We start from the raw sequence: 12,171 nt of genomic DNA on the forward strand, positions 1-12,171 counted from the left end.
AAGATAAATTTTCTTTCTTGGAAAATTTCGAATGAGCATGATCAAGGGAAACAGGTGCATAATTCTTTACAATATTAAATCAAACATGTAATACAAGCAATATTAAAGTCAGATCTGTTTGGCTCCAGTTTTTCTTGAGCTGGTCAACAGTCTCTTTTCTGCGCAGGCGTGCCAGCACTGTTCGGGTGCGGTCGTCGGGGGTGTCCCTTGACCTGACTTCTTTTGAGCGATTGTGGACGAGGAGAGCACCAACCTCGTCGCGGGATTCTTTGTGCCTCATGGTGAGGACTTTTGCTGAGCTTCTTCAAAATCACACAATCGATACTCGACGTCGTAGATCAAGCAGAGTGAAAATCACTGGGAAGTGGGGAGAACTTGCTAAAGCGTGACTTTAGCTTGGTTGGTTTGTGAGGGCGTTACCCTTGCTTGGCTGGTTCTGTAACCGTTGTGGTCGTGGTACTACAGTCGGCTCCCGAGGAGACTAGGACCGAAGCACATTGACAGAGGGTTTGGTGGCACTGACAGTCGGCTCCTGAGGATTCTGGGACTGGAGTGTGGTCACCGGTAAGAGAAAGAGAGAGGTTCTCCGGAGAGACTCGAGTAATCGTAGAGATTAGTTGATGAATTGTGTGTCTTGTTACTTCTTTGTAGCCTCTATATATAGGCTACCAAGCCATAGTGGTTGACCTTAAACAAATCATGATGGAGCACTTAATGGGATTATGGAGCACTTAATGGAATTATGGAGCACTTATGGGATTATGGAGAACTTATTAGGATTATGGAGCCCTTATTAGGATTATGGTGGGTTAAGCACTAATGGAGTTGAGCTTAACCTATTTTGGGTTCAAACAAGATCGACAACCTCATCCTAGACTGAACCGACTCCTTGCCGATTGAACTTGTTGCAACATCCTCATGCTCGCTTAATCTGTCTTGACATGGAAGTTCAACACCTTCATAAATTTGTTCAATAATTGAAGTCGTTTTTTACATTTGGATGACTTCCAACTCAGTTGTGACCTCTCTCATTGTAGGGCGCTTCCTTCCATTCAAATCCAAACATTTCTCTGCAAGGTTAGCAACTATTCTAATATCTTTTTTAGAACCCTCCTTTAAAACTTGTACATCAACAATGTCAAATAAACGATTTTCTTGCATCAATATAATGAAACATGCAACAAGACTCTGGTATTCTTCTTCTTGTTTCAACACTTCCATCGCAGAAACTAGTTTCTTCCCTGTTAAGAGCTCAACGAGGACGACCCCGAAGCTATACACGTCACTTTTCTCCATAAATTTGCTTGATCGGAAGTACTCAGGGTCCAAGTAACCAAATGTCCCATGTACAAGTGTGGTCAAGTGAGTTTAGTCAATAGCAACTGATCTAGAAGTTCCAAAGTCAGCAATTTTAGCTCTGTATTTTTCATCTAAGAGAATGTTGGTAGACTTAATGTCTCTATGATAAATGGGACATGAAGCTGTAGCATGTAAGTAGGAAAGAAGACAGGACCCGCCCCGGATTTCACCCCGAAATCCGAAGTGGCCCTGCGGGGCCCACTTTAGAAGAAATTCTACCAAAAATTTGGCGGAACTTCCCGTAAAAGTAGGCTACCCAAAACCTGTAGGAAAACATTTACACTTCTAAATCATCCATCCTTAATCTCCTGGAGCCATCTGCTCCCCAAATCACAACTCCAATTTCACAAATATCAGACTCAACCCAAAAACAATATTAATCCCATAGATTATCAGAGCAATACTAATCCACTAGGTAACAAAGAAAACAGGAATAGAATGAGTACGCGGAAGCAATGCTGTTGGCTATGCCTCGACTCCATGTACGCCCGACCTTAACTAATTTCGCCTGCAAACTGGGCATTTGAAACCGAAGGGCCCAGGGGAAAGTACATAAAAACGTTAGCGTGAGTGGACAAAAATAAACAATTTAAAGGAAAAGAATTTCATACTTTCCCACATTTATTTCATTAAAAACCGATGCATGCAACAATTAGAAAACACAATTAGCTATAAATCCGAGGATTTCAAACGATAAACTGACTAGCCTCGCTAGTCACAACATTCGAAAAGATGTATCGTAAAACCGAAATCTCATTTCTCAAGAAGATAAGACTAGCCCCGTTGGCTATAGTGAAAATCGGACTAGCCCCGCTAGTCAAGCAACGATAAGAAAAGATTGAAACTCCGATACTCAGGAAATAAGACCTGCCCCGCTGGTTAAAAGAATCGGACTAGACCCCGCTAGCCCAGAAATAATATAATGAGTAGGGGAAGATGATAGCCATACGAATAAGCCACTCAGGCTCGGGTGATAGCCTCCCAGGCTAAAGTACTCCCATTACTCCCGTAATATACCCTTACGCCACTAAGTGTAGCGATAGGATACTGGGCTTCAGAATTACTGTCACAGAGACAGTAACCAGCGCCACAAAGGCGGAGGGCTTCGGTGATCCCATCACCTCGCCACAAAGGCGGAAGATCAATGCTAGCAATGATAATAGTCACCCAAAGTATGGCAAAAGAAATCCGAAAATCAAGTAAATCCATAAATACGTAAGGCTTCCCCATCTCTCGCAAATGAATTTCTAACGACGTGTCCCACACGCCAAGATAATCTCGAAATCATAAACCAAATCCGAAATCATCATCAAGGCAATTCCAATGCCAAATCCGAAAGTCGATAAGTAAACAAGAAGTAAAATTCCGTCGAAATCCCATTTCGAAAACTCTTTTAGAAATCACAAATCGACGAATGAAAATAAATATGATTTCCCGGAAATTACCTCGGAAAAAAAAATTCGTCGAAAATCAACATAAATTATAATTTCGAATCCGAACATAACGAAAATTAATATCCAAAATTCATGACCGAGGTAAATTATAATCCATCTCAGAAAATCATTAATGAAAGCAAATCCATGAGATAAACCAAAATCAAATTCCGGAAACAAATAATATGCTTAAAAAGTAATATGATTATCAAATAAAGAATTAATTCAAGAAATAAACGCATGCATCATTATTTAAAACAAAAGTCCACTCACAGTACTATTCCGACGATCACGCATACGAGTTCCTTCATCGAGCAATAGCTCGGTACGTCACCCTGTACACAATTATATTCCGTGAATAGTTATTCAACAAATTAATACTATTCCTAAAATCAATTCCTCATAATTACATCTCCACTTCTCCTCGGATTCAACCCACATTCTACCACTAATACCAATTCGTTATCTTAAAGGTTCCAAGTCAGAACCGAGAGATATCCGACGGTCGGATTCTCATAATTCGATAATCGAAACCCTAAACTTCAAAAATTCATAATTAATTCCAAGCTTCTCCAAAAATCACCAAACTTCACATACAAGCTCTACAACATTTATAGAATTTAATGGGCTAAAAACTGGAATTAAAACACTGCCCTACACGCCTCCACGCGCCACCCACAGTGGCGGCGCGTGGGGCTCACGCGCCGGTGGCCACCACCTCCAATGGCCACCAAATTTTGGCAGCACCACCTACTCATCAGACCCAACGATTTTCATAACTACAACATGTTCCAATTTTACCTTTAAGTGATCGAATTTGGCCGGTGAAGAAAACCCAGAAATTCCAAGAACCCTAGGATCGGGTTTCGATCAATTCTCCATCTACACTGCAAATCGTGGCTCAAGGCTAGGGGCAAAATGATCCTTGGCAAAAACCGCACCTTCGACGGTGGTTTGGTGGCCGGAAACGGCCGGAATCGACGGAAATCGACGAAACCTCCGTTTTGCTACAGTAAACTTCGCGGCTCAATTCCGAGCTCCTCCGGCCGAGCCACCGCAAAACACCACCCCAGGCATGACAAGGAGGAGGAGGCGAGCCTGCTGGTGCCCGGATTCCGTCGTGGGGTGGCCGGAAATGGAAGAATTCGCCGGTGGAAGAAAACGGCAGAAGGGGAAGGAAAGTCGGGGAAGAAGAGAGAGAAAATTCGGTAGATTTCCGAAAATGGAAATCTACCACAGTAACTCGGCTATTTATAGAAAGTTACCCTGAACAGTAACTATGAATAGTAACTTTAATCTTTCGCTTATAACTTTCGCATACGAACTCCGATTTTTACGAACCACATATGCACGCTCTCGGTTTAACGTCCTCTACAACTTTCACGAAGGAAGTTTTCTCAAATTTTGACCCGATCAAAAAGTCAACTTTTAGGGCCACTAAAGTTACCGAAAAAGAGTAAAAGTAAAACAAATTATCGTTTGCTGTCCAAATGACTAGTAAACTGGTAAATTTAGGTTCGGGACGTTACAAAAGAGCTCTAGCAATTTCTGAGGCAATACGTAAGCGCATTTTCCATGTTAGTGGAAATTCCTCATTCTTCTCATGGATATACTGGAAGAGCGTTCCATTAGGTATGAATTCATACACTAAAATAAGAACTTCGGTCTCTAAACAACAACCCAGCAATTTAACTACATTCCTGTGTTTGATTTCTAAAAGACTGACAACTTCATTGATGAATTCTGCAAGCTTGCTTTCATCTACCAGTTTAGATTTCTTTACAGCGACAATTCTTCCATCCTTCAACATCCCTTTATACACAGTACCATGACCTCCATGTCCAAGAATTCTATTTATACTAAAATTGTCAGTGGACTTCTCTAATTCTTTTGATTTGAAGAGCTTGATCTTCTCACCGTTAATTTTAGCAAACCGTAATTGTTGCTCTAACAATAAGCCTCCATTTCTCTTGAAAAACATTTTCTTGCGGATAATGTGTTTCTTTTTTGTTTATGGCTGTGTAAACATACCGTGCAGCAATGAATAGTAACAACAATGCAAAACCTAGCTAGGTATATACCTATATAAAACACAATCAAATTAGTTACGGAGACATGTATAATTGATGTAGGAAAAGAATGTGACTGGTTGCCAGTGAGCTGTGACTTGTTGGTAAGTTATAATTTCAACATTGTAATGGTCGATCATGAGTTTAATTTTAAAAAAGGAAAAAAAGAATGTGGCTGGTTTAGTCGGAAGAAGATAAATATATAAAGAAGCGGATAATAACCTCAACAATGAAAAGGAAAATGGTTGTTAACAGACCACATTCTCGTCCTACAGCAACAATGAAAGTGTAAATGGTTGTAAAATAATAGCAGCTATGTTATGCACTTTTGCGAATAGTTATAGTGAACTTCTTCTTTAGATTTTGAATTGGTCCTTTAAGTTATCTACTAGAGAAATTTGATTCCTGACCCCAGATTACCTTATGCATGTATTAGACTGAAAATCAATGAATTAATAATATATGTATGAAACGATAATATAGAACCCCCTCCTTGCTTAATTCACCCGCACTTTGTTAGTTGATCTCCTTCTGAAACCCTTTCTTAGTCATTCATCTACCTTTTTCTTGTTATATGAACTTTTTATTTTCCCTTTTTAGTAGTTAATTAATTAGTCTGCCTCTTTTTGTATATATCAAACCAACTCCCATGTTAACTTATATGTTCAAAGCAGATTTCATGTAACAAACTTATTTTACTAAATTCTAAAGAATATAGGAAGCATACCAAAAACTGCGGGGCTCAACTGGTTGCGCTGATGGAACGGACCAGGATTGCAGGGTCTGGTTGTGGAGCATACAGCACCACTCCAACCACCATTGAAATTCCATTTTTGAGCAGCGATATCATGGCCCATACACGGAATGTCTTCCTGATACTCAAAGATATCTGAAACATAACTAACCCTAAGATTAAGAATGGAATTGTAATCCACGCATGAATGAGTATGATGACTTGAATGAAGTTAATAATATTTATACTTGAATTGACTAGATTGAGCCCTTTTTTGGCTAAAAAAAAAATATATCAGGTCTGGCCATGGAAATATCAAAACAATCAAACAAGGTTGGCCTAGTAAAATTGGAGTTTACTTTGATGGACTATTCTTGTCTAAGCTTAACCTCCATTGTAGCACCACAGGAACGTTGTCCATATCCTTGACGTCTCTAAAATTTGATAAATTATTCTGAAGCCATTCTTGCTCAACCATAAATGCATAGCTGTGCGCAGATAATATGGCGTCTGGTTGCTTTCTGGTATCTGCTTCGGCAGATTCAGATTGCAACTTATTACTTATCTCACGGAGATATTGAGGAAGAGTAGTCTGGCAACAGTTAGTACCAATACAACCATTGCCGGTGTTGTTGTCACCAAAAGTTGACATGCAGCCGCCAACTATTTTATTATCTGACCTCATCTGCGCAAAGAAGCCGCAGGACACTGCAGTAAATCTATTGTGTGCCTGAGAGTATACAAAAGGGCTTCCGGTCAAATTTGGCCATAATTGACCAGCTTTCCTTCCTTCGTAGAAGGAATTCTGCAGTTTTAACCCGAAGTGTGACATCAATAGAGATTTCCAGCACCTCTAGCTTGGGCTTACCCTGGCTCAAAAAGGGCTTGTGACGGCCGCTATAGTTGTGGCATTCTATCTCAAACCATTTGGCAATGTAACAATCTTTATTAGGTCCGATTCCAAAAGGGTATGGGATGCCAACATCTCCGCAAAGCTGTTGGCAATTAGGCTTTGCTATCTGTGGTGCTTGATCCGATGATGCTTCTGTACTGGTGTCCCATAACAAGAAAATAAAGAGGATATCAATTAGTAACTGCATATTGTAGCTGTGTACTTATTCTGTCTTTCTATATATATCGTGGATTTCCACTCTTTCTTTTAGCTGCTGCTGAATTCTAAAATGACAAAGAATATCAATTCGGCTTTGTCTTTTGTTGAGAATATGCAATTTACTTGTAGTGATCTCTGATAATGCTTTGCCGCCGAGTTGATCGTTGTTGCCTCATGGTATATTTTATAGCTTTCTTGTTACGGATGTGCATATGGATGCGTTTGTTTGTTATACAGCTTTCTTGTTCTATGAGTAATTCGATGACTTTTAAAAGGAACCAAAGAATTACTCAAGTCATTGTTTACAATGCTGTGTAATTAAATACTAAAGAGTTGGCTTGTTCACCTAAGCATTATCAGGGAAATTAAACAAGCAAATGCACATGCCATTTAATTTGTTAATTCTTTAAGGTTTTCAAAGAATATGTGTGATGAAGAAATTAAGCTATAGAAATTAATATATTAATGTATGTAACACATTTGAATCTGCATAGTTTTTCAGGACTTCAAAGAAATTTCTTCTAATTATCCATGCTAAGGCTTTAATTAAAGACATATGCCTCAATCTACGAATTCAGAAGGAACAACTAATTGCTTCATATATGTGTGTGTGTGTGTATCGTAATTATCACAAGGCCAGTACTGAACTAGCTTGCTAGCTTGAAGATTCAACTAGTACGACATTGATTCCATCCTAGGTTATGGTGGTTGATATTTTGCTAAATATAAGAATGGCCATGCATGCTCATGGACTTAATTAAAGATAGGTCAATAGTAATACACATAATTAAGTGCATTTGATTTTTTTGACCACTTGACCGTCTATAGGTGCAACATAATGCATTGACCGTTTAACCTGACATCTTAATTACGTTAAACTTGGAACAGAACAGCCTAATATCACAATTAATTACTTACATTTTAAGACTCGACCGTTTTGAATAGTGTACAGATATTGACCAGATGAGTTACACAGAAATTCTTGAAAGTTGATAAGCCTGCACTGCACTTATCCAATTTCCATTATTTTTGCATAAACGGTCACCTCCTAAACCCTAAACGGTAACCTCCTTGTCACTCTCTCTATTTATATGTACGGTACGGTACCTCCTCACAGACATAGCAGTTAGCTTAAGTGAGTAATACTCAATCCAATCTCTCTCTCTGTCTCAGTATAGTAATTAGCTAAGTGTGCTTCTTGAGAGCTTTCGTTAGCTTTTTCTCTCGCAATGGGGTCTAAAAGATGTATGAGCGTTTTGGTTGTCATTTTCATGGCGTTGGTCAGCTATTCTCAAGCACACAAGTTCTTTGTGGGTGGCAAAGATGGGTGGATAGTGAACCCGTCTGAGAACTTCAATCACTGGGCCGGAAGGCATAGGTTTCAGGTCAATGATACGCTCTGTAAGCCTCTCTCGCTCTCTCTTCCTTCCAGATTAATTGTTTTACACTATGCAAAACATGCATGTTAGATTATCTGGCATAGCATTGTTGTTCAAACTAATTGATTCGACTATTAATAAAGAAACAGTTGGAACTGAAAATCATACGAATATATACCATATGAATTTGACCTCTTTTTTCATCTCCTTTTTCTGTTTGGATGCAGTTTTCAAGTACAAAAAGGGTTCAAACTCTATCTTGGTTGTAACAAAAGAAGACTACTACTCGTGCAACAACAACAACCCAATAGAGTCTTTAACAGATGGTGACTCCGTCTTCAGATTTGAACGCTCCGGTCCTTTTTTTTTCATCAGCGGCAATGCCGACGATTGCCAAAATGGTCAGAAACTGATAGTAGTAGTTTTGGCCTTAAGACACAAATCTGACCACGGCGATGCTCCACTGGTACCCTCTCCTTCTCCGGTGGCTTCTCCTAACTCTGGCAGTAATCCATCGGATTTAAACAACAAACCAACTCCACCACTGAAGGAGAATTCGGGGTCAGTGCTGCGTTTTAAAGGATCAGATGTTGGGTTGGTATGTCTTAGTATTGGTACGAGTATGATTTTTAGTAACTTTAGGGTTTGAAAGAACGGAAGGTTTGTAGCTTCTTCTTCTTCTTCTTTCACAATAGGAAGGTTATAGCTACGTGTCAGCTATTTGTTTGCATTTTGTAGGCTTGGTTTTATTTACTCAAATTCAATATATCACTGGTTCACTGGAAGTAATGTCTATGTTTCTAATTTCAGCAATTTTTGCCTTGGGGTGGCCCAAGGGGAATCCCCTTTGTACAAGGGTCCTTTGATAAGGGATTCCCATTTTTCTTCATTTTTAGGGTTCATTTTAACTAAATAAAGAGTAATTTGTTTATACACTATTTTTAAAAAAGAACCTTTAAAAAAAAAAATTGTTTGTCAATTCATTAATAGAAAATCCTTAAGATAAAAAACCTTAAAGTAAACTAATATAACATTATCCTAGAGTAAAGTTCTAAGTAACTAGTAACCTGAGACACAACCAAGGAAAACTGCGAACACAGTCAAAAAATGCATGATAATCTATTAAGCGAGTTGGGAAGACATTTATGTATCCGTCTTTTCCTATAATTTATTTTTCCTCCTGTTGTCTAGGTTTGATCTAGATCTTTACAAATAAGGGTGAAAGAAGGATGATCGACAACAAATTCTGTTTTGATTTATAAGTAGAAGTAGAACGTTGGATTCGTTTTTGGGAAGTCACACATACAGAGGGAAATTGATCAAATATAAAAAGTAGGGATCCAACATCAGACTCTCAAGGTATGGGTTCTGCTTAATTATAGACAATGTTATACATAACCGTAAGCAACAGACATGCAGACAACTGGGCTGCCAGTTTTCGAAGTCTGCAAGTTCTAGAACGAACTTGTGTGTGTGTGTGTGTGGTATTCAAGAAGCACTTGCTGTTGTCGTCATAATGCCTGATGTTGTCACTATTACTTCCCCAACTTCTTTCTCATGCAAGTTTTAACACTTGCTCTGTGTGTGTGTGTGTGTGTGTTATTTGTATTCTAGAAAGTACTCAAGACGCACTTGCTGCATGTTATTGTCATAATGCCTAATGTTGTCACTATTACTTGATTTACTTCCCTAACTTCTGCCTCATGCTGCGTAAGACATTTTGTCAGCTGGGTTCTGAAGACTTTTGCTTTGATACAGCTAGCACTGATACTCAAATTAGCTTGTCAATTCATTTGGTAACTAATTCTCTCTTGTTCAGTGCGAATGCAGCATTTGTCCATATTGTTGGAATGAAAATCCAGTAATATTACTTTACAATTTGAAATGATGTGGTATTATATGTGGGTGAAATCTTGATATGTTATTTTTCTTTTTTCTTCTTTTTGTCAAAAAAGGCAGAGATGGCGAATTTGAAACCTTAACTCACACTTAATTATTTGTTGAAACTTATCTTACCTCTAGATCAAATGCTAATAAAGAAACTAATATATTATTTAGGAACTTGAGAATTCTATTAAACTAGGATTCTTGCATGAACTATAAAATTCTAATTACTCACTTTTGCAGGATGTCTGGATGTGATCTAATTGTCTTTTTAGTTTTTATTTATTACTGTATATCTTCTTTTTGTTACACCAATTGGTCAAAACTGGTGTAAGTGTGGGACTGGATTTAACAGTGGAGACTGGACAGTGTGGGCTCATTTGCTTTTCTACTTTACAGATGTGCGGACATCATTTATGATCGTGAAAACGCGTGGGAAGCATAACAAGGAAACTTCCTCCTCAGCACCTTTGCTTTATCTCTGCCTCTTTGAGAATCCAATCTACTCTGCCTCTTTCTTCTCCAAACTCCAGAAACTCTTTCACAGTCTCTTGTTATCTCATAGCTTTCAATGGTGATCATTGAAGAAGCCTCTCATCCATGGACATATGATGCATGTCTTTCTGAGTTTTAGAGGTGAGGATACACGCAACAATTTCACAGGCCATCTATGCAGCGCTTTGCGTCAGAAGGGAATCAACACCTTCATGGATGATCAGCTCAGACGAGGAGAAGAAATATCACCAGCGCTTCTCCAAGCAATCGAAGAGTCGAAGATTTCAATCATTGTGTTCTCTAAAGACTATGCATCCTCCAAGTGGTGCTTGGATGAACTTGTCAAGATCCTCCAGTGCAAGAAATCAAATCAACAAGAGGTTCGACCAGTTTTCTACAAAGTCGATCCCTCGGATATACGAAATCACAGAGGTAGCTTTGGGGAAGCACTTGCTAATCATGAATGCAAATTCAAGGATAACAGGGAGAAGGTCCAGAGATGGAAGGCAGCTCTTAAAGAAGCGGCAAATTTGTCAGGGTGGACTCTTATCTCTCAGAGTAATTTTCTATCCACGCTTTAAGTTTCCGTTTCAGCTTCAGTCGTCTTCTTTTCAATCTCTTGAATGTTTTGACAAAATATGAATTAATCCTGATATATTATCAAGATATACAAATGATTGTACTATTATCAATGAAGTACACAATTAATTTCAAAGAAGATAATATCTAATAACTCCGTGGTAAACTGTATTTACATTTACAGTAATTGAACTTCTACGGCGTAGTATATATTTTATTTTATTTATATGTGACTGTAAATGTGAATGTGTTTTTATATTCTCGATTAAATGTTGTTTATTCTAAATGTCCAGGCATTTTTCTGAATCCAGTGTTATTCATAAAATCATTGAAGAGATTTCAGAGCAAGTCATAAACAGTACATATTTGGATGTGGCCAAATACCCGGTAGGAATAGAACCTCGTGTCGAAGAGATCCATAACCTTTTAGGTGTCGAGGGAAGAGATGTTCGTATGGTAGGTGTTTGGACCCAAAATGAGCATTTTGGCCTGACAAGGCACGTCTTGGAGAAATTGAGCCAATGTCAGTGGCTCAAGCTATATATTTTCGACAAGTTCGAAATATATATTTAGAGGTTAAATAAAGCCTACTATGGAAGCATGGAAGCATGAAAAGTCAACTTTAGCACATTTTCCTACTTCGGCTAGGAGAAACCGAGCTAAACAAGGAAGGAGGGGCGGCAGACTAACCAAACGAAATCCAAATGAGCTAAAACTTTCTAGATTAAATCTAGAAAGCCCAATGATCATTTCTTATGAAGAGTACCAGAACTATTTTTGAGTGGAAAGCCTTCAAACAATCAGTCCAATTTTCTGCAGAAGCAAAACTGAAAAACTGGACCTGTAAGAGGTCCAGCAGCGTTTCCGGCCCAACCACTATACCAAAAGCTCTGAAATTTTACTAGGATGATCTACACTCATAGTGGAACATTTGTCATGAAGAAGTCACGGTCAAAATCTGAATTCTTGATGGAGATATAATTGAAGGAATAAAGGAGCCGAAAGTGCTTCCTTATCTCCAAAATTCATCATTCCTTATCTCCAATTATGCTTCCTTATCTCCTTATCTCCGAAATTCATCATTCCTTATCTCCAATTATGCTTCCTTATCTCCGAAACTCATCATTCC

The 12,171-nt window shown here is 38.6% G+C and overlaps 1 protein-coding gene and 2 pseudogenes across 1 annotated transcript; 2 read left to right on the plus strand and 1 right to left on the minus strand.

The window, feature by feature from the left end:
- Positions 1-990: 990 nt before the first annotated feature.
- On the minus strand, positions 991-6,694 carry LOC133744446 (wall-associated receptor kinase-like 1; annotated as a pseudogene).
- Positions 6,695-7,934: 1,240 nt separating this feature from the next.
- Positions 7,935-8,873, plus strand: LOC133744447 (early nodulin-like protein 4). Its single transcript, XM_062172551.1, has 3 exons — positions 7,935-8,106; positions 8,312-8,682; positions 8,823-8,873. The coding sequence occupies exons 1-3, from the start codon at positions 7,935-7,937 to the stop codon at positions 8,871-8,873; spliced, it is 594 nt and encodes a 197-aa protein (XP_062028535.1).
- Positions 8,874-10,367: 1,494 nt separating this feature from the next.
- The window catches only part of LOC133746376 (disease resistance protein RPV1-like), an 8,930-nt pseudogene continuing 7,126 nt past the window's right edge, over positions 10,368-12,171 (plus strand).

This window comes from Rosa rugosa, chromosome 4 (genome assembly GCF_958449725.1).
Source record: "Rosa rugosa chromosome 4, drRosRugo1.1, whole genome shotgun sequence".
Taxonomy (NCBI): Eukaryota; Viridiplantae; Streptophyta; class Magnoliopsida; order Rosales; family Rosaceae; genus Rosa; species Rosa rugosa.